Source organism: Rhyacophila brunnea, unplaced genomic scaffold (genome assembly GCF_057557595.1).
Source record: "Rhyacophila brunnea isolate RB1 unplaced genomic scaffold, BYU_Rbru_1.0 scaffold_23, whole genome shotgun sequence".
NCBI classification, from domain to species: Eukaryota; Metazoa; Arthropoda; class Insecta; order Trichoptera; family Rhyacophilidae; genus Rhyacophila; species Rhyacophila brunnea.
The window spans coordinates 1186997-1210904 of NW_028232893.1; the positions used below are offsets into that span (position 1 = coordinate 1186997).

Sequence of the window (23908 nt, forward strand, 5' to 3'; positions counted from 1 at the left end):
ATGCTCTGCTACTGATCAACGAACGAATAAAAAAGTCGAGCTGTCAAAAGTCAAAAGTTGCGATTATCGTAATGTCTTCCGATAATCCTATAATTTTTGTGTTATTTATATTATGTAGTATGTTTAAAACAATTACAGATTTTTTTGGTCTGAATAATCGCGTATTACGAGTAAATGTCAAATCGAATACGCATAGTGATCGACGGACAAAGCCTGGCAGCTCTGTGAGTAAAATATCAAACATGTTTGAAATCCAAAGAGCCTGGTCTGCGGATTAAAAAGTCCGCAGATCTGGGGTGCTCCATGAGAAGAAAAAGTCCGAAGACTGTAAATTGTCTGACTTGCGTGCCAATGGAGCGCCGGCTTAAGTTATTACTATTCAGCTGCAACGGATTAAATCTCAAATTACACTGATTATCATAAGTGTGTAAATTTATATCGACACGCAATTCAAAAAACCAAAAAAAAAAAACTTGTTTTACATATTTTTGAATTTTTTGCGTGCGGTTTTGTCTAGGCGGATTTGTCCGGGCGGTATTGACAGTACGGGCGCATTTGATTTGGCGATATCTGGGCGGCAATGTCCTATATATTTTTTTGTATTCACAATCAGATTGTTACAGACACGTCTTGTCAATATTAAAAAACTAATAAACAAAATACTATATAAATAATTTTTAGTTTTTATTGTCTAGTCTAGACTCTAGAGCAGGGGTAGTCAACATAGTCCCTACCGCCCACTAGTGGGCGTTCCAGCTTTCATGGTGGGCGGTAGGAGTTTTAAAAACATTTTCATTATGCCTCATCAGCCTCAGGGATCTCATTAATAATTTAATTAATTATATGACGTAATGTCATCAGACTTCATGCTTCTATATATGCAAATTATAAATAAAAAGATAGATTTAACTACAGTAAGTGTTTTTATAAAGATTTTTATTCGGCTAAACTTAGCGAAAGTCTATGAAAATTCATAGTCAATGTAATATTATTTAATTCAGTCGTTCAAGGTACACCTTATTGTTCCCATACACATTGTCTGGTATAATATTGAGTAGGGTAACGGAGATAAAAGATTTGGGTGTATTGTATGATGCAAAGTTCACTTTCAATCAGCATATTCTTGACATCAGTACTAGATCTAGCAAAATGCTTGGTTTTGTAATGAGGGTTTCAAAATCATTCGAAAACGTCCGAGTGCTACGTACATTATACGTATAATTTGTGTTGAGTATTCTTGAATATGCCAGCATTATTTGGAGTCCTAATAGGTCCATCCACACAATTAAGTTGGATCGAGTCCACAATAGATTTCTTAGATTTCTCTACTTAAGAACATACGGGTTCTTTCCTTATAATAATGACAATAAAATGAATTTCCCGACTCGTTTTCTTCTGGGTATGCTATCAATGCAATCCCTGTCTACCCGAAGAGTGATTGTTCTTTTAAAGCATTTCTTTTTACTTCTTCGTGGGTTCATTACAATCCGTATATACTGGCAAATATTAATTTTCATGTTCCCACCAATATCACTCGTAGCTCCACGGTCTTCAAGATACCTTGTCGCAGGACAGATGTTATGTTTCATGATGCTGTGTATCGTGCAATTAGCTTATTTGATGGCACCATAAAGGTTGATTTGTTTTTTATTAACTATATAATGTTTGTGGACGAATAGGCTAAATTTATAATTGTATAAATTATCATATTTCATTAATATTTACACATGCTGTCTTTTTATTGTTATTTGTAATTAAGATATTTTTATACATTTGTATTTTTTATGTATTATGGCGCATTGGCCAATAGCTGTAATGCCGCAATACTCTTTTTATAAATAAATAAATAAATATATATGCAAAGTATAAATAAAAAGATAGATTTAACTACAGTAAGTTGTTTTATAAATATTCATTCTGCCAAACTTAGCGAAAGTCTGACATAAAGTTTATGGTAAGTAATTATTATTATATGCTTTAACTTGCTGTAACTCTGCTTTATAAATTTTAAAAAGTAAAGTTACTTCCCTACTTTATAAATCACCACTACTGTGGAACCGATGGGTGGTTAGAAAATTGTACTACTAACAAAGATACAAAAGTGGGCGGTAGATATAAAAACGTTGACTACTCCTGCTCTAGAGTCTAGACCAGGTCTGGGCAAACTTCGGTCCGCCATGTATTTCCGTGAGTCCCGTGAGCTTTAATCGTATAAAGTTTGCCCAGACCTGGTTTAGATAATGACTAATATAACAATAACATAAAGAAGATAAATTCAAAATATTATGTGACGTATATTTATTATTTATTTATCATATTTTACAATATACAATTTTGAAGAGTACGCAGCATTAAATTCGCTCATTTGTTCGTCGTCTAGAAGAAAACGTGTTTCTTCGAAGTGTGAATAACGGACACTGGTACGTAGTTATGACAAATTAATTGTCAAGCTCATTAAAATTTCTTAAGGGGGATGCTTCTACCTACCTGAGGCATCTAGCGGAAAAATACGACGCTTGCAATTTGAGACATTTTTTTGATACAGAACTTATTGTTGCATTTTTCACTTTCACTACACATGCTACGATATTCGCTACATTTTTTTGATAATTTACAATTTCAACTGTACATATTAATTAATAAATATATATCTGAAAACATTAAAAGAAAATATTTTTTTTTATTTAAAGTCAAAGATAAACTTACAGTTGTAAAAAAATGTGAATTTGTTACAAATATTTACGTACAAAGTTACGTTATTATTACATTATATTTTATGGTCATTATGTACCTATTATTAAAATTTAGTTTATTAAGTTTTCAATTTTTTCTCGTGCAGATTTTTGACTAATTCATAGTTTTAATATTTTTTATATTCTTAAGGATTTCAAGTTATTTTTATATTTTTATAAATGTTGACTCATGACCCGTGACTGCTGGTCGCCTGGTCCTGTGACAATATCTGGGGATTTGAGGTGGGTGAGAAAAAGGACCATAATTGGCCTAACCATGTTGATGCTAATTCAATACATTAAAAACCAAAATAAAATGTATTGGTATAATTTTATTTGGTTTGTCATTTGAATCACGCCTCAAGAGCGTAGAGCATTGACGGTTCGTCGAAGCCATGGCAAGTATTTGCCTGCGTCCGTGTATACTACGTAATTCGAAGTATCGCAGTAACCGGTGCTGACGTTCGCAAGACTGATGGAGACGACTCCTCGTAGCATCCAGGAGTTGTTCTGTAGGACGTACAGTCCACTGCCCGAGTCACCGTTGCACGGACTGCGTCCATCTCTATTGCCTAGAAATAAACAGCCAAATCGTATGAATATAATTTCGATAATTGCAATCAATTTATGTTTAAAAAACAACGATATTATTAATTATAACATGAAAAGGTTCACAAACACTAAAAACTATGAACATTTCAAGATGCGTGGGTATACTGCAAAATAGCATTAAGTCAAAAATACTAGTTTTGAGATAATCGAGTTTGAAAGTTTGCGTGGACTTAACTTTTTTTTATATATGAAAGGTCATGTAGTTATGGATTTAAAATTATAAATCGTTTTATTGGCTACAAATTTCCGCAGGTTTGATACTTTTTTGAAAAAATATGAAGGTAGTACCCACTTGACTTAATGCATTTTCGGTGACATATTAAAGTACAAAAAGAGAAAACACAGTATATGGCGACTATGTCATGTATTTTGTATCATACAATTTTGCTATATTTACAATGGTTTCACAAACATATTTTATCAAAAGTATAAAAATCAGAAAAAAAACATATTTGTCCCTATTAGTAATATTTTTTTATAGATGTTCAAAAGAAACACTATTTACTTAAATAACCTTCCTTTAATCATTGTTCTCATCCTCATGAGATACTACGTTATATCTGTTAATTTTACTACGGATGGAACGGATCTTTCCCCCTTCTTTTCGCAATCTACAAGATTTAGGATCTTCACTCAAAACATTTCGTAAAATGAAATCTTTTTTTCTCTCGTGAGATCCAATGGCCCAATACATTTTACATACATTCAGAAGCTCATTTTCTGAAAAATTAGCAGTACACTGAAAGCGGCATTTAGCATAATCGATTGATTTAGAGGGCTCGCACATCAGAACTCGCCGCATGCGTCTTACGACGAATTCTTCGATGTGACGTCATCGTAAACCAAGAAACAAACGTTATCAAATGGAGCTTCGCAGATTGGCCGATGCAACTGCGACGCTGCGACGCTCTTGCATGCGACGAGTTGCGTTGGCCAGAGCCTGCATGTCGATATCGACAAATGTCAACTCCGCGCATGCGCACAGCTGCACAATCGGTCATTATTGTCTGTCTCTGTCTACACTGTCATTGCTCGCTCATTGCTGGTCACCGCGTTTGACGTTTGTTCATACAATCAACACAATAAAAATGGCAGACAAGAGACTTCTCCTTAAATGTCTCCGGTACCAATACATAATAATCGCTGTTTCCGCGTCTGATGACATATTTGCGCAATGGCGTCGTCTAGCTAGAGTATATTTAGACGTTTCGGGAGATTACGCGCGAATGCGGCGAATGTCGATGTCGCTAGAGATGTGCGAGGTTGTATCATGCAACACTGATCGGCGGGTCTAGGAAGTTTTGATTTATGGCCGTCAGGCACACAAGGCGAGTTGTGATGTGCGAGCCGGCTTAGGGAGCTTTGTTTGTCTTAAAATATCATGCTTTTTCAAATATGGTAGGCAATCATGTCGTTTTTTTTCTCCACATTTACCTTCCACGTACTTGGATTAGATTTACGCCAACGAGAATTGTCTTTTGGATAACTTTCAATGGTATTTATCCATTGTAGTATAACCTATATGCTGAGGTTGGATAGACGGATCACCAGAATTATTATCTTCAGCAGTATAAATCATAGACATAGGTACCATGCTGTTGTTCGTCAGGTTGAATAATAGCATTTCCTGAATAATTGTCTTCTATGCCATTGACGGATATAAAAGAATCAGACGGGCTTGGAATATAATCTTCATCAGCAATGTCATCGTCACTAAAGTCTACAAATATTTCCATCATTGTAAAAACCTGTATTTGGCAATCATCCAAAAAACTATCTTCATTAATTGGCAATTCCATTGAGGTGCTGGGTACATCTAGAACAGATTTTGTATTGTTATAATTAGTTTATGTTTATTTCACAAAAATATTTTACAAGACATTCAACAAAAACAAGTCATATCTTTACGATGTCAAGTATAAACATTACGTGCATCAATTGCAAAGGTAACCACGCGGCAAACAGCCAAAAATGCCCAAAGTGGCAAGAAGAAAAGAATTGCAAAGAAGCAATGATAAAAATGAACATACCTTTCAAGGAAGCAAAAAAAATATGTTAAGTAACAGCTATGCTGACATATTAAAACAAAAAAAAATCGTGGGAAGAGATGAAAGTGAAATAATTCAAAAAATAAAGGAAAACAAAAAGAAATAAGAAGTGGTGGTAGAAGCTTCAGGCTCAACAATAACAGCAACAGGTAGTAGCGTAAAGCCTAAAAAAATAATAAAAACTCAAAGGGGAAGACAGAGGTTAATGCGATGGGAGAAATTATGAAAGTCTTGCTGAAAGGGGGAGACCGGCAGCAGATCATTAAACAACTAATAATTAAAGCAGTGGACTGGGTATGCAAAAACTTCAAAGAAGGAAATTTAGGAGAAATTCTAGGGGAGGTTCTGCAACAAAATGAATAATAAAAACAAATTAGGATTTTACAATGGAATGCCTGAAGTATGAAGCAAAAAAAGAATGATATAGAACTTTACTCAATAAGACAAAAAATAACAATAGCATTAATCTCAGAGACTTGGCTGAGGTCGGAATTAGACTATCTGAAATTCAATGATTACACGATGTATCGAAAATACAGAGGGGGTGGATACGAAGGAGAGCGATTCTGGTGCATAAAACACTGGCGTCTAAAGAAGAAAGAAAGAAAGACGGAAGAGGTAGGCAAAATAATTATAAAGCAATTTAACAGAATAGGAGTGAGGACCTGATCGACGGATCCCCTTCTAGAAGAGAAGAGGCGATATGACAGCGAGTCGCAGTCAAAGCCTCGGTAAAATCACAAAACAAAAAAAAAACTTTCCATTCAATACTGAGATTTCCTTCTTATTTTGAGTACCATTCAACTTGTTTTTTGTGATAAATCCCTAGAAGTAGTAGTTGTCACTAGAAAATGAAAATAAGTATTATCTAGATTTTGCAGATAGTACTCGTATTAACAATAAAAAAATAATATAATATTTATGACAAACAATTCGCACCCGGGGAATAATAGTGGCACAACTCGAAAAACTTGTTTTTGCAGGAGAGCAGTTTGAATATTAATTTATTTTGGTTTGTTATATCAGTTTTTTTTTTAAATAAACTTTATAATCGCGTTGGCACACTTGAGTCATCTTATTTTGAATGTTATCCGCACTAACAATGGCACAATGATCATTTTGCTACTATTTCTGCTTAAATTCAAGTAAAATGTTATAATATGATAATGACAAAAATGGTTTTAAGGCCATCATTATATTTTTTAGAATTATGCCGCTATTTGTGTGGATAAAAATGATATATTGGAACATTTCTGCATACTTGACTAAAAAATGACAAATTTGGACTTGTGCCACTATTATTCCTCGGGTGCGAATTGAAAGCTAAATTATGATGTATCTGACCAAATAGTATGTAGATATTTAACAATCACATAATTATTACAGTATACTTTAATGTAATAGTAAAAGAAAAGATTTCAATGGTGTTCAACAAAACAATAAACATTTTTAAGTTATGTATCCACACAATAGTAAAATAAGAAAAAAACTTACCATTTAGCTTCAATATTTCACTTTAATATTGTTTTTTGCCCTCATTTTTGGCTAGGTACGTTTATAAATCAGTAACACACTTATCCTGTAACGGTCAAAATACGAATGATGACAAAAAATAGCTTCATGTAAATTCATTTCTGCGATATTGCATTGAGTATGACTTAGTGCAGTTTCGCACGGAGAATTTTGTGAATATAGCCTATAATATAATAATATGGAAGAAAATGCACTAAGCCCCTTAGTGCCTTTTCTCTGAATAGATGTATGTTTTTTTACTTATAACATAAATTATCTTTGTCAGTTGTTTATATATGACTGTGTGGGTTCTTGTAGACTATAGAGCGTTCGTTTAATAAGATTACCTCATCATTAAGTCAAAACAGCAAAATTTTGACTTAGTGCTTTTTCGCACTTTTTTACTTTACTACCTAAGTGGGTATTCTGCGGAAAAGCACTAAGTCAAAATTTTGCTGTTTTGACTTAATGATGAGGTAATCTTATTAAACGAACGCTCTATAGTCTACAAAAACCCACACAGTCATATATAAACAACTGACAAAGATAATTTATGTTATAAGTAAAAAAAAACATACATCTGACACCCCGTAAGTCCGGGTAGGGAGGGGAGACGGGGCCACACGGCCGATCCGACCTCCGCGCTCGACTCTCCGGTCGGCCTGACGTTAATGACGCACTCGTAGCGTGCCGTCGGCAGAACGCGGGAGCCACACGACCAGCTTCCACCCTTCGACTAGCTCAGAATAGTTCAAGGCGGTCAATAGTAGCTGGTTTTTAGTTCGGTAGAGCACGTTCAGTGTACGGTAGGTCTTGACAGTTGGGGGTAAATGCAGGATTGACGGGATGGTAAAATGATGAACGCACGTTGTTCGTAGCACAAATTGTTGCCGAAAGTTTTATTATTAATTAGGGTTCACAACAAAAACAAAAAAAAAATACATACACAACACAATACACAATTATTAAGTTTTCACAGTTTATAAATTTTGAACAGCCCTAAATTTTTTTTAAATGGGCGCCTAGGCTGTCAATTAAAATCTAAAGGATCTAATCCTTCCACGTTCGTAACACGTGTACGCTGAAATTATTTTTTTCACAATAGGCGAAAACCCTAGGAATGGTTCGCGAGGACACACAGTCCTATCCAACGACCTCGGTGGTACTACCCCGCCAGCCTCGACACCTACCGTGTCGCGGCTAGGTCTCCTCTTTTGGGCTTTATCGCTGTCCCTTTCAATCTACCCCTGAACGTCCACCCCTCTCTATCATTCTTGCCCGCAGCAGAATGTTTGGCTTTTGCCTGGGTTTTACCGTAAGGGTCGTCCAAGTTACCTTTTTGCCAGGTAGATTGAAAGTTACAGCGGATTTCAAAGAATTGAGCCCAAAAGAAACAACAATTGTAGTAATTACTAAAGAGCATTATATTCATACGGCGGCGATAAAAGAACTTTGGCTTGGCGGAATATAGGAAACATGAATGTGGCATCCATAACTTCGCTCGTACTTTAATCATAAAGGGGTCCTCCACTCACGTAGACCCTTTTCTCTGAATAGATGTGATACCTCCACGTTTCTACGTGCGTGGAGGACCCCTTTGTGATTAAAGTACGAGCGAAGTTATGGATGCCACATTCATGTTTCCTATATTCCGCCAAGCCAAAGTTCTTTTATCGCCGCCGTATGAATATAATGCTCTTTAGTAATTACTACAAATGTTGTTTCTTTTGGGTTCCATGACAAAACAGAACAGTGATAAAACAGAACAACGATAAATATAACTATGATCTTTCAGGAAAAATATAATTTTAACATTGAAATTGTCTTATCTCTAATTGTCTTATCTCTATTATGTTGATCGATTTTTAATAGCACAAATTTTCAATACGCCATAATAAAACAAATTATATAGCTAGTTTCTAGATTCCTAATCGCTAGAAAGCATCAAATAAAGGGGACTTAACTCGGTGTTCCCGGCAAGCTTAGGATATCTCATCTTAATCATTATAATATGTTCAAAATGATTGGGTGACTAGGTAAAACGAAATAATGACCGAATCTAACCTAACCTAAATAGTTTCCACATAAAATTATGTTTCATTTTTCCCCTGGCTGTTCTGTTTTGTCACTGTTCTGTTTTGTCATGTTCTGTTTTGTCCGGTTACAAACAGTACATCATAAAACACATACATTACAGTAATACAAACATAATATCATCAGTCGAGGTCGGAACTATCATGTGAATGAATCCTCTATCCTATAACATTTACATACGACAGAAATGTTTTAAGAAAATGTTTTTTGGAAGAGCTGATTAAACAGCAAACAATCATAAGATACTATAAGTCCCAAAGACTACGATGGGCGGGACATGTGGAGAGAATGCCTGAAGTTAGAGCGCCAAGGATCATGACGAAGTGGCTACCCCAACGGAAGAGACCCAGAGGCCGTCTAAGAAGGAGATGGGCTGATACTGTAGAAGTGGACTGGCTTCATATAGGAAGACCCGGTAACTGGAGAAGTGTGGCGAGAGACCGGAGTGAGTGGAGAGCGGTTGTGGAGGAGGCCAAATCCCACCCCGGGATGTAGCACCGTGGAAGAATAAGAAGAAATGTTTTATATTGCGGGATTTTTTAGTGATTGAAGACACGATCTTACCACCGAGCATTTGGAACAGTACCTGATTTTTAACGTTTACACAAGTAACAAAATGTTAAATAATTATTAAATAACAATTTTATTATCGTCGATACTCACTCATAAATAAATTGTAAGTTGATTTTGAAATAAAAATAACATAAAATTACAATTTTTTTTATTATTTAATGTTGCATATTTTGACACTTTTCATGCATATTTCAAGCTTTTTATGTCACATATTATAATCCGATCTCTAGTCATTATACCTATACGGACAACGCGAATTTAATGTAATTATTCCTGTTAAAATAAAATTTGTTTTCGGTTACCTGCACATAGAGTAGTGCTGGATGTGATGTTTACGAAGTTTTTGTTAGAATTCCTACAGACATTGGTGCTGACGATGGGAACCTCCAGCATCCGAGGTATTCTCGTGTTCGTTTTACCAGTCCCATCGCGACCCCAGCCAACAAGCTGAAATCAGAAGGTGAATATATACACAGATAATTAAAACAAAAAAAAAATGGTTGCGCCAAATTGCGGTGGCCGAAATCCTTACTTTCCACCTCCCCCAAATCCCAGTATTATTGTCACAAGACCAAGTGACCAGCAGTCACGGGTCATTGTAGACCGTGAGGCAAATAACATTCAGTTAGCTCAAATGATTTGCAGCAAGCGGACGTGGACAAGTTGTTATACCTCAAAGTCGCTTCTTACCTACAGGGTGACTCAAAAGTGAACTCAAAATATATCTGTTCGACCTTCGTTGCACTATTTAAAGTTTTATTATCAATTTAAATTATCATAAGGAAAATAATTGCATCGCCTACTATCACGTGACGTCACAGTAGGCTTCCGCTACGGGAAAAAAGTGTGTAATGTCGTTTATCTCGGTGTTGAAAATGTTATCAGACTGATGCTCCCATCCCGTAGCACATTTTGAACCTTTTAACAAACATTGTCAGTTGCCGCACGTTGAACTGCACTGCATCGACACGTGCATCACTCAATGAACGTTTTTATCATATTCTACACGCCTACGCTTCTCGACTGTCATGTCAAAATCACGTTTTTTTGTTTTTAGAGGTGAGCACTATGTATTTTCTATAAGAATGTTGACTAGTATCGATGGTCTGTGGGTTGGGTTCTGTTCAAAATAGTATCTATGTCATGTCGCAAGTAATTTTAACCCACGCACACGTAGAAACTGTTAAAATTAATTCAAATTAGCATGAATAATTATTAATAATTCAAATTACTAATACATTATACTTGGCACTCTTCATCAGTGCCATTCTACAGTGAATTTACAAAGACGGTGATCATTCAAAATATTATGCAAAATGACGAAACCATACATTAAATTTGTCACCGCGACAGCGTGACAGTAGGCGACATGCAACTCAATTAGATTCGCTCTTAACTTACCGTGCCGCGGTATCCAACAATCCCGTCGAGCACTCCTTGCCAGAGACAGACCGGAAACACGAGCGTGGTGTAGGTGACTTTCTCGACGACCAGAATCGCGATGTCTGCCAAGTATGTGGTATGAGAGTATCTAGGATGCCTGTGGATTTTCATGGGGACTCTTAACAGGTGGGGCTTCTTGCCGAAGTCATCGAGCTTGTGAACACCGAAACCGACCAATAGCTCGTTCTCGGATAGTATCCTATCTTTTTTTGTCACGCAGTGAGCGGCTGCAAGAATTGAAGACGTATTAACTTATATTTAAATAATTTTTAATTATCATACAATAGGGGTACATTGATTGGGTTCCATGACAGAACATAAGAGTGACAAAACAGAACAACGATAAATATAACTATGACCTTTCAGGAAAAATATAAATTGAAATTGTCCTATCTCCATTATGTTGATAGATTTTTAATAGCACAGATTTTCAATACGCCATAATAAATCAAATTATGTACCTAATTTCTGCATTCCTAATCGCTAGAAAGCCTCAAATGAACGGGACTTTGCCGGCAAACTTAGTATATCTCATCTTAATCAATATAATATGTTCAAAATTATTTTGTGACTAGGTACAACGAAATAATGACCTAACCTAACCTAAATAGATTCCACAAAAATGAATGTTATATGTCATATTCTGTTTTGTCAGGTTACCGTATTATTCATATCTACCCGAAAAGCATGTCACACACACAAGAGAAACCCATCTGATATCAAACTAATAACGGATAATAGGATAAAGTAATACAACAACAAAAATCATTTATTTATAGAGGTAGGCTGTTAAGGTGAAGCCTTTAGATACGATCTTCGTACCTATCGATATGGTTAAAGGCAGTGTGACGCTCTACAGTGTTGTTTTTCAAATGGTGTTCGAGTTCAAATAAAATTCAGTGTATTTTTAGCGATTTTTAACACATCGAATTATGGAGTTGTCGAGTATCATTCAAAACGTCACAACAACCATATATTTTAAAATGATAATAATCCCGAAGTAAAATATTTCCGCAGGCGATTTTTTTTTTACTATTAGAGCAAATTTAAGATGTGTGCTTGCTTATCAGCTCACTTATCTGGTTGACCATTGCCGACTCAAATAGAAAGCCGATACATTCACAACGACTGGTCCTACTTTTTCCGCCCTTCCCGTTGTTGTCGATGGATGACCTGTCATTGTTCTATAGAATGCTCATACTGACCCGTCTGTCGTTTTCACATAGATAATGGTTTGATTTGTATAGATGAGTTACATGATAAATAATACACTAGCATTAACACACCTTCTACAAATGTAATGCATAGATCAATCCTACATATTTTTTGGAAATCGATATTACCACCGGTTTTTGTGTGAAGGACTAGTCTGACTTTGACAGTTTATGAATAACAGGAATGTATGTTATTTATGAATAACACTGATAGTTAATATATTTGATGTGAGATTTTTTTATAATTCAATTTGAAACGAGAAAGGGCGAATCAATATGTCAAGCAATCTGGGATCTAATTTTGACAGCTGTAAAGTGGACCACTCGTTGCTTGTGCAAAAAGTTATGCTCAGGCTTTATTAATCTAAAGATGTCGGTGCTTCGTCGCATAATATACAAATCTGACGGATATCTATCAAGCAGTGGTGAAGGGTGGAGATAGACTGTTAAGATCCGACATAAATAGTGCGCATTAAACTTTGTCAGTCATTCGTATTGGTTTTCATTGAACAATTTTATTTACAGATGGTGTTAGTTAGTTTTAAAAAATCAATTAAACTTTGCCTTAACCAAACCATAATAGTTTTGTTATGTTATAGGCGATTCAACAAAATAGTGCACACTTTTTCATTCATAATTACTGGTTTCGTTGGATTAAGAATACATATTACTCAATATGTTGTTGGTTAGTTTTTTTAATTATTCAGGCTTTGTATCAAAAAAGCAATGCTAATGCTGATATTAAAACATCGCCTAAGGCTACCAAGCCCATTAACCACCAAATATTTCACCAAATTGACAGCTGAAAAGTAGACCAATCGTTGATTGTGCAAAAACTTGTGCTTGTGCTCAGGCTTTATTAATCTAAAGATGGCGGTGGCAGGTCACAAAACTTCACTATTATAGAAGTGTCAGACAAGTGTTATTTTTGTTATTAGTAAACAATATAAGTATGTGTGAATCAAACCTGTGACAACATGATTTTTTGTGATCAGTGTACCTCCACAAATGAACAATCGACCGGTTCTCTTGACCAAGTAGAGGGCGGCGAGCCAAGGCCAGTCTCCCGGATTGGTTGCAAATCCCCTTACTATCAAAGGCAACCGCATATTATTATTGAACTTCCTTTTGACGCCGCATTGAGGGGGTCTGAAAATTTTGAATGATGATGAAATAATAGTTATGATCAAGTATACATGGTGTGATAATTTAATTACCGGCATGCACCATCAAAAAATCCACGTGTTGTCTTTCAAGTAATTCCTTTTTGCATCTATACATTGATTTAGACGGTGTGACTTCTGGAAACTGAAGATAAACATCTCAAAGACAAAAGTGATGAGGAACTGTTTTTCGGACCCTGCGATTATCTGTATTAATGGCACCCAACTTGAGCAAGTCAGCAGCTACGTCTATCTCGGACAGCAGGTGTCCATAGACGGAAGCATGCACGATGAAATTGCTCGAAGAACAAAGCTGGGATGGAGTGCTTTCGGACGTCTGAATAGTATCTTCAAGAGTGACCTACCATTGTGTCTTAAGCGTAAGGTGTTCGACCAATGTGTGCTACCCGTGCTTACGTATGGCTGCGAGACGTGGACCCTGAACACGAGAAATGTCCAAAGGCTAAGAGTCGCACAGCGAGGTATGGAGAGGTGTATGTTGGGCATCACGCGAAAGGACCGTAAGAGAAACGAATGGGTTAGGAAGCAGACAGGAGTACGCGATGTAATAGAAGTTGCCAAACAGCTGAAATGGAGATGGGCGGGGCACATTGCTCGCCGAAAGAACGGCCGCTGGACAAATGCCGTCATCCAGTGGTACCCAAGGGGCACGAAACGGACACAGGGTGGCCCTAAACGCCGCTGGATTGACGAACTGGTAAAGTTCGGCGGAAATACGTGGCAGCGAACGACACAGGACCGAGAGAGTTGGAAGAAGTTTGGTAAGGCCTTCATCCAGCAGTGGATTGACCCCGGCTGATGATGATGACTTCTGGAAACAGGACAAAGCAGGGCTCGAAATGGACCGGAACGTAGCTTCGGTTCGTGGAAACCGCGTGAATCCCTTTGTTGCGTGGATAAAATATAAATCGCCTTCTGGTTCGAAAATTACGAAGAAACTAATTAAATCAATTTAGATTACATAATGTTCTTTCTTAAAGTTTATGGTCATGGTATATTATATAATTATATTGGTTGAGCCAAATTGTGGTCGCATTCAACCTTAGTTCCCCCCTACTCAAATTTCCTTATGTATTATTATCACAAGACCAGACTATTAACAATTAAGGGTCAAGAATCAATATAAATCAAGGAACAAATAATTTGCAGCAAGAGGGCGTGGGCATGTTGTTATACTTCACCGTCTCTTCCTACCTACAGCATGACTCAAAACATATTTGTTCGACCATTGTTGCACTAAGCCTGCTACGGTTTGAGTGAACGTCGCGTCTATCATTCATATAACCTATCCTCATCAATCATACACCACCATACACCCCATTCATACACCCTATATTATATCATCCATAAACATAGTACCGTCAAGCGCCGCGTAACCACCAAATTTGAACCATCGGCAGTTTTTTACGCCTGGAAATGGGAATGTCTCAAGAGCAGATGGCCAAAAATTAAACGAGATAAAACAATAAGTTCAAGGATTTTACAAACCGGAACTGCGCTCCGGCCTACTCTGTTCCAATTCGAGTCCTGCTTCTAAATGTTATAATCAATTTCATGTGATGTAGTTGAACGATTTGAATCAATAATTATTTATAATGTTTACTCGTGAAAATAAATTATTGAACATTTGAATAACAGAAGGCTAAAGGCTCATTTAGATGAGTCACTGCGGATGATCATCCGCAGTGAATTGAGTGCAGGCGTTCATTTTTTGTTTACATGTGTCACTGAAAGTGAAATGCAGAATTCATGCAAAATAACGTCAAGTGAAATTACGCTGCAGGTTGGAATTCAAACAATTTGTGATTGTTTGTTATATGAATGCAGACATTTCATCGAGAGAAAGACGAATAGGAAAAAGAGTCATTGGTGGATAAAACCATAGACTAACAAGTGAGACGTAATATCATGGGGACTTGATGACAGTTCTTAGGGGCGTAGTGCGCATGCTCAAAACGTTTTTAATCATCCGCAGTAACCACAAAATGATCGAAAAGTAGAACAAGTTGAACTTCATTCACTTCTGATTCCGGATGATCACTTTCGATGACTTCGTTGATGAATGTGCATTTACACGGGTCACTGGGGATGATTCCATAATACATTTTTGAGACTGCTTTACTTTCTGCTGTATGGATATTATCCGTGGATCTATCCGACTGACTTTTTCTTAGGTATGCTTACATACAGTATCTTAAAATGTAGAAGGGATCTTTATTTAGCTACATATTTTTTCAGACTTATACGCGGCGTAAATGTGAACTCTGCCATTCTTGGTGGTGTTGGCTTGTGTGTCTCCGATAATTACCTTAGGAATCGAGGGCATCCGTTGTCTGTTCTCCCAAGGTGCAGAAATAACCTGCCATTAGTAATGCCAATTGGGAGGGCAATAATCATGTTTAATGAAATCGCTTCGGATATTGATATATTCCACATTTATCTGTATTTTTATTTAAAAAAAATGTTAACACTATTATTTTATGTCATGTCGTGAACGCTTTAAATTTATAATTTGTTATGTTCATTATATGTAAAATAAATATATTTTATTTGATTTGATTTGATTCCTCCGCGATGATCATCAAAAGTGAATCATGTAAACGGGACTTTATTAATAATTGAAACGGAATCATACCTTTTATTCTTATTATTTTGGTTGTTATTATTTTTGACTAGAAACTTTTGGAGAAACGGGTTAGCAGGGTTAATCCGAAATGGTTCTTCTCGCTTGTCTCGCCTGTAGTTTTGTTGGTAGATGACTTGGTTGTCATCTTGATTGTTATTGTAACCCAAACCGTTCAGAGGGCGGTTCGGGGTCTCAGTAGCAATCGCGGTGGTTCCGTCCGCCGTGTTGCCAGTCGACGATGTATGGTAGAGGTTTATGTTAGTCACGTAATGATTAGGACCGTCAACTGTATCTGTAATTAAAATAATACATTAAATTAGAAAAAAATACGTTAAAAGAACTTATTAAACTACATTTTAATTATACAAAATGATCAGAACCATATTTCTCTGATAAAATGTTATTACAAAAAATCATCAAAGGACGCCAATACACTCATGGTTTTAAAAGCGTTTTTTTTATTCCTTGTAGAGGTTTTATACAACTCTGATATCTTATTGTCTATAATCCAGTGATGTCCCTAGACAAAATGCCGCCCCACTTTATATATATTATTTTTGGTACTGTTCGGTTATCAGGAATACAGCGGCAAACACATTTTGAAAATGGCCGATAAACTGGATTATTTGTTAGGTTAACCTAACCTAATGTCACCACCTGCAGGTAGGCGGGCGGTATACGCATAGTAAATTAATTAGTAATAAGCCGACATGTAAACCTGATCTCTAACTATACGGCTTAGTAAAACGCCTAAACGCTTTCCTTGTCTAGCCATATGTAAATTGTTTGTCTGTTCACAGGTTTTTACGTTCCCCGTTCGGTATGTAAACATATCGGACGGGACACAAATTGCTACGAGCAAGGTAATACGGAATGAAAGAATGATGTATGCTAAAATTGCCTTGTTCTGTACATAAAACCTGTGATAACGTTATTATAAAATGTTAGGTATAAGTTTATTCATATTATGTATTTATGTACTAGTATAAAAGGAGAAGAATGATTGCTAATATAAAGAGAACGAACGCAGTAGCGAGAGATTAATAATAAAGTGTATATAAATAATGAAAATGTTATGTGGAACACACTAATCGAATGATATTTCAATCCATAAACTCCTTAAACATAAATTGATAAATATAGAATAAATAATCCAACGAAGTAATATTTATAAACCGCGTAGTAACTGAGCGCGTAGCAACAGCCAAATTGAGGGCATAACAACACCCAACGGCCGGCCAATGCATTGGTATGTGTGTGCATCGATGTGCGTATGCAAAAATGTTTCCCGTTAGAAAAGAATTAGGCGCGCGGAAAAACAAATGGAATAGCATCATAGAGTCCCTTAAATTCAACTTTTATGAAATATTATTCAATTTTTGTGTTTATAATAATTGTATCTGTCGTCTGTAATATAAAGCATAAGGAAATTCGCATATTTAATAACATAATGAAATTTTGATCCGACCAGCGCTTCGCCGATTTCTGATCAAATGAATTAAAATCCCAACCTTTATCCAGCTGTGCGGCTTAAAAACAGCGGCTAAAAATAAGGCAATGCGGGAGTTACATCGCCGATCGATATACTTCTTGACATCGAATTCGAATTTCCTTTGTAAGAGGTAGTATTTTGCTATTTTGTGAAAATAGTAAAATATTATTTCATATTACTATATAAGACGTAATTTTAAGATAAAATTGTAATTATGATTAATATGTATTTGTAAAAGGTAAAGGCAACAGACAGGTTTACGTCATAAAATCACAAATATTTATGTGAAGGTCGGTGGATGACAATTACAGAGCTTATTATTATGTCAATAGGTACCTAGTAAGTAGTTGTAAATGTATATAATTTAAACGCTAATCAAATCGTGTGTTTACTCTTGGCATAAGACAATAACCGCGAGTTTATGCCGGAGATAGCTATATAAATGCCCTAGATAAATGCATGTAAAATCAATCGAATTAGATAGACGATATTTTATAACGTCAAAACATCCATCCACATGCATATAACATATTATCTCTTGGTACTTGGTCATTTTGACAACTCAGTTTGTTCCTATTAAATAAACAAGAGATGACACGTAGTACGAATTAACGAATACATTAGAATCTTGGGTCACACCTTCTTATTATCTCTTTGGACCAATTAGAAACAGGGATGTTGCTATAAATAGAGATACATCCGGGTAATAAATCATCAGTCTAACGGATCAGCCCTCGGGATCAGTCTCACGGATCAGCCCTCAGAAACAGTCTCTCGCCGACTAGCAGCCTCTCTTCAACTTTGGACCCGTTCCATCAGTATCTCGCCGCTCATCTCTTCTCGTCGCTTCTGGAACTTTCGAATCATCTTGTACGCCGAATTACTGCCCGGTGAAAAATCTTATCCCGTTTACTTACGGGTAAGATAATTTCTCGCGCATTCGCTTCGTATCAAATCGGTCGCTACATCTACGTGTCTGTCGCCTTCACCTACATTGCCTGAATATTGTACGCTGAAATTGAAAACCGAACGTTGTATATTGGCTGAGAAAACAATAAACAGAGTCATAACCATACTCTCATTCAAAAGGAAACATCTTCTTATTATTGATAACCCCTCACCGACTGAGCTAAACAATTCAACGAGCTACGCAGTGGCGTATCGCTGAAGGGGGAGTTATTACTAACCTAACCTAACCTAGACTAACCCGAACTAACAAATAATCCAGTATATCGGGTATTTTCGAAATGTGGTTCGAACGGTACTGTATTTTTTTATCATCCGTGCACGTGTCGTTAATGGTCATCATCGACATCGAAGGTCAATGGAAGTAAACTAGACAAAATATTACAGTTATGTTGAACCTTAATACATTTAATACATTTTGTTCCCAACCAGTGAGCTGAATTTTTTAATGGAACGGTATTTTCAAAATTACTAACTTTAAGTAGGTAGCTATTTCTATATATACCAAATGATTCTCCGAGATTTGCTGCCCTTCGAGTAACTGCCGCCTCACGTGACGCTCAAGCTGCCTACCCCGACGGGACGTCACTGCTATAATCATTTATAGAGCATAGACAATAACGCAACGAAAATGACACAGTTGTCAATTAGAGTTTCCAAAATATAGATGTTCCAAGCAGCTCGCCCGTACCATTAAATTATCTAAATTCAAAAGTATTATGTACTTATTAATATTAGTATTGGTAAAACATAAATTCTAATGGATTTAAGTTTGTACTATTTCATTTGAGTCGTTTTTTGCGTCAGGTTTCGCCTTTTGGCATCTTCACGCGCTGTGTATACTCACCAAAAGGCAAACACACATGAAGATGCCGAAAGGCGAAACCCGGGTGGTAAAAAACGACTCAACTGGAATAGTACAAAACTTAAATCCATTAGAATTTTAATTCAAATTCCAATAAGTACCTTCGGTCGATAGTATTAATATTAACGTAAAACATAGTTTAATATACCTACTGTCATTTTATTTTGCCGTGTGATTGTGTGTAATTATTGCGCATACTAATTATAAACCAATATAAACGCCAAGCTAGGCTGCAAGCGACTGGTGGGGTCGAAAATTCTAGGCCGAAGAAGTAAACTTCTAATATATAAAACAATTGTAAGGCCAGTGGTCACTTATGGCTGTGAGACTTGGTACTTAATTCAAAACGAGGAAAATAAATTAGCTGTATTCGAGGGAAAATACTCCGAAAAATCTTTGGACCTACGTTGGAAAATGGGAACTACAGAATAAAAATGAACCACGAGTTGGAAGAGCTGATTGAACAACAAACAATCATAAGATACTGTAAGTCCCAAAGACTACGGTGGGTGGGACATGTGGAGAGAATGCCTGAAGTTAGAGCTCCAAGGATCATGACGAAGTGGCTACCCAACGGAAGAGACCCAGAGGCCGTCCAAGAAGGAGTTACCCGGTAACTGGAGAAGTGTGGCGAGAGACCGGAGTGAGTGGAAAGCGGTTGTGGAGGAGACCAAATCCCACCCCGGGATGTAGCGCCGTGGAAGAAGAAGAAGAAGAGATAAGCGCCAACATGTGTTTCCGTAAATGAAACCCGAACCATATCACATATCACACCAACGCAACCGTCAGAATATATTAACGGGGGTAAGATACCAACTAAGAACACCCTTCTTATACCCCATATACTTTGTTTTACCCCCAATTCTTCATTTATTTACTTATGTATTTATTTGTAAAAAAATCAGTGTGTGTACTTTTTGCGAATTGTCAAGTTTATATGATTTAGCAGAAAATTTAAAAACGTGGTATATAAAAAGTTCTTTTTATCTTGTAATTTATTTTATTACATCCACTTGAATTATTGAATTGCCTCGTAATAACTATCTACATGTTTTAAAACCATAATCAACATTAACATTCGAAGTAAATTAACGCCGCAGGCGACTTCTTTACTATTAGGGTAAATTTGTGATGTGTGTTTATCTCCTTTATCTGGTTGTTCCACCACGCCGGGCCTCCAGGTTAGGGCCCTGTTAGCCCGCCTTTAGTTATTGCAAATCGGGGGTGGCATTTTTAGTCTGTCTAAGGGCGGTACTTTGCCTAGGGACGTCACTGGATAAAGCTACTCTATAAATTATTACGAATTACCACAGATAGGAGGCGACGAGACACTAGACCAAGGCTTGAACAAAAACGATGCATAAGTGCGAGTGAGAAAGTATTTGGCACCCTTATAATCTCTGGGACACGCGCTAGAGTAAGATAAAAGGTTTACAGTTATGTGAGATGATTTGCTGTGGTGTCGCCGCCAAATCTTAGTTTGTTGCTTAATTTAGCGTCGATAACCTGCGAGCGCGTGTTGCTAAAATTGATATTTTTTGTGTTAAACATAAAGACAGTGGTAAATATTTTTAGTTAATTAAGTAGAAAATATGGTTCTGTGTGTTGTATTAAAATGTGGCAGTTCTACTGATAAGCAAGAAGATGGTATTACGTTTCATAGGTAAGTTGATACATGTTCGTGATAATTTATTTGTATGTTATTATATATTTTAATATTAGTGACCTAGTGTTTCTTTAAAATAACTTAAATTATGGATATCTTTACATAATGGTTGCATTTTGACCGCTTAAAAATACTATATAATGTAAAAAAAAATAGAAAATTATATTTTAATTCTGAACGTCTTCTGCGAGCACTTTGGGCGAGCACTAGCGAAATGGTCTATGGTCTCAAACATTTGTGTACAAATGGTTCGCTCGCCCACAAACCAAACACACGGCACGCAGCTTCATTTAGCAATGCAATGCGTCTAGATGTATCTATAGCCTAAGCACTAGACCAATATTTTCTTGTATAAAAAAATCTATTAAAACGGTGAATTACTTGGTACACCAGAACAGTATTCCTGTCCATTGTAGACAATCGAGGTGACTTTCGGCAGTGGTGAGGTCAATGGGAAGTGCACCTTGTAGTGAATCACTGACACGTTGAGGAGTTGCTCATGGATGACCTCATTCCCGCTCAGCATCTCGATTTTTCCTGCGTTGGGCTAAAACACCAAAATGAATAAAAGTGACGTGCATGTTTACAGAAGAGTGGCCTACCATTATGTCTTTAGCGTAGGGTGTTCAACCAATGTGTGCTACCCATGCTCACGTATGGCTGCGAGACGTGGACCCTCAACACGAGAGATGTCCAAAGGCTAAGAGTCGCACAGCGACGCATGGAGAGGTGTATGTTGGGCATCACGCGAAAGGACCGTAAGAGAAACGAATGGGTTAGGAAGCAGACAGGAGTACGCGATGTAATAGACGTTGCCAAACAGCTGAAATGGGGATGGACGGGGCACATTGCTCGCCGAAAGGACGGACGCTAGATAAATGCCGTCATCCAGTGGTACCCAAGGGGCACGAAACGGCCACAGGGTCGCCCTAAAAGCCGCTGGATTGACGAACTGGTAAAGTTCGGCGGAAATACGTGGCAGCGAACGACAGGATCGAGAGAGTTGGAAGAAGCTTAGGGAGGCCTTCATCCAGCAGTGGACTGACCCCGGCTGATGATGATGTATAAAATGAAGGGTTGGGTAGGTTATGATAGAAGAGTGTCTGAGTATAGGGATAGTAGGATATGGATATTTGGGATAGGAGCAGTGACGTCCCGTGGGGGTAGGCAGATTGACCGTCGCTTGGGGGTGGCAAACCAAGAAGAATCATTCGGCATATATAGAAATAGGTACCTACCTAAACTTAGTAATAATGGAAATATCTTTCCATAAAGAAAATCAGCTCACTGGTTGGAAACAAAATTTATTAATTAACATAAAAGGTTTAACAGGACTGTGTTTTTTTGTCGGGTTCGCGATGTCTAGTTTACTTCCGTTGTCCTTGGACGTCACGTCCTTGATGAGCAGCAATGACACGTGTAGATTTTCGAATTATATTCGAATTATAGGTATATACAAGGTTCAACCTTACCTAATTAATTTATAGAAATATTTTTGCCAGTTATTCGTGAGTTTTAAAAGGTGTCAGGTGTATTTTTAAATGTATCTGAAACCGTGGATTCCCAATATTGTCTATTGAAGTAGAGATGGCATTTAAATTAGATTTGGTGGTATATATTTTGTTAGTAAGTCCGAGCCAAAATCTTGATCCCGGGATTTCGGGATTACGTTTGACGATCCCGGGACTGGTCCCAGGATTGGCATTTTTTTCAATAGTTAATATAATATTTCTATATATACAAATTATACAAATAACGTTGATAAAATCGGTTAAAAATAAATTTAGTATAATTTATACTATTTAAGACATTTATTGTTAATATTGTGAACGGTCAATATTGGAAATATATAGGTTTAATGGCGTTAATAATATTGAAATATGTATAAATAATAATGTGAAAGTAAAACAGTTTTATTTATTTATGAAAAGATAACAATAATGCAAATTCAATTAAAATAAAAAAATGACAAATGCATTGAAAAAACATGGTGGAATCATTTTATTATAAGTGCGATGCATTGTTTTTTCCAATCTTTCTCATTTTTATTAATTTATGTGAAAAAATAAAATGAATTGGCTTGAATTGGTTTGAACATGTATCTAACCGATTTTTTTTAAACGGTACATGTTCAAATACGCGCGGTTACCATGATCTTACTCCCTACTTCATTTATCGTTTGTCAATTTATGGCTACGGCCGTATGTTGTAGCTTAATCACTGGGAAATGCCAATAGAAATGGCTAATTTCAAAAAAAATACTACCTTATTCTTAGGTCAATAATTATTACGGTTTGGGTTAGGCAGCCCTGGTTTAGACATTATGAAGGCAAATCGTAGTACAAGTATAGTATAACATACCAATGGCAACGTAGCATTGATTGAAATTCCTAACTTCAGCGTGGTTGTATTTATTGATGGTTGTACAGGCAATTCGATTGCCCCAAAAGTATCCAACGCACCAAATTCATATCTGTATACACTTGGGCAAGGAGACGAGATGTATTCTTGCCCTGTCGTATTCACTAAGAGCAATAATAGTGTAGACTTTATTGAAAACATCTTTAAACACCCGACATCAAAATAATAATGGATATTTAATCTACAAGTAAAGCGAAAACACTGAGTTTGTTATTAATAATATAACTATCATGAAGACACGTCGGCACCGTGCCAAATGTCAATCATTACTGAACATTTAACTGTTTTACATAAAATATTATTTCCACATTAATTTATTTCCTAACTGGGAATCCTGTAACTAGTGCAGAAAATGAAGAAACAGGTTATGAAAATTAAATTAATTTTAAATTAAAAAAATTAACATGTCCTTCATTAATCATAATAGTCACGTGTAAGTACCTATCTACTTATTTTCCTT

At 36.5% G+C, this 23908-nt stretch overlaps 1 protein-coding gene across 1 annotated transcript; it reads right to left on the reverse strand.

Moving 5' to 3' along the window:
- Positions 1 to 3092: 3092 nt before the first annotated feature.
- LOC147069321 (chymotrypsinogen B-like) lies at positions 3093 to 21553 on the reverse strand. The gene is made up of 6 exons (XM_085950734.1): positions 21409 to 21553; positions 16048 to 16330; positions 13196 to 13377; positions 10973 to 11241; positions 9874 to 10018; positions 3093 to 3304 (listed from the first exon to the last, which is right to left on the reverse strand). Exons 1-6 carry the CDS (start codon positions 21551 to 21553, stop codon positions 3093 to 3095), a joined length of 1236 nt encoding a protein of 411 aa, XP_085806860.1.
- Positions 21554 to 23908: the final 2355 nt, after the last annotated feature.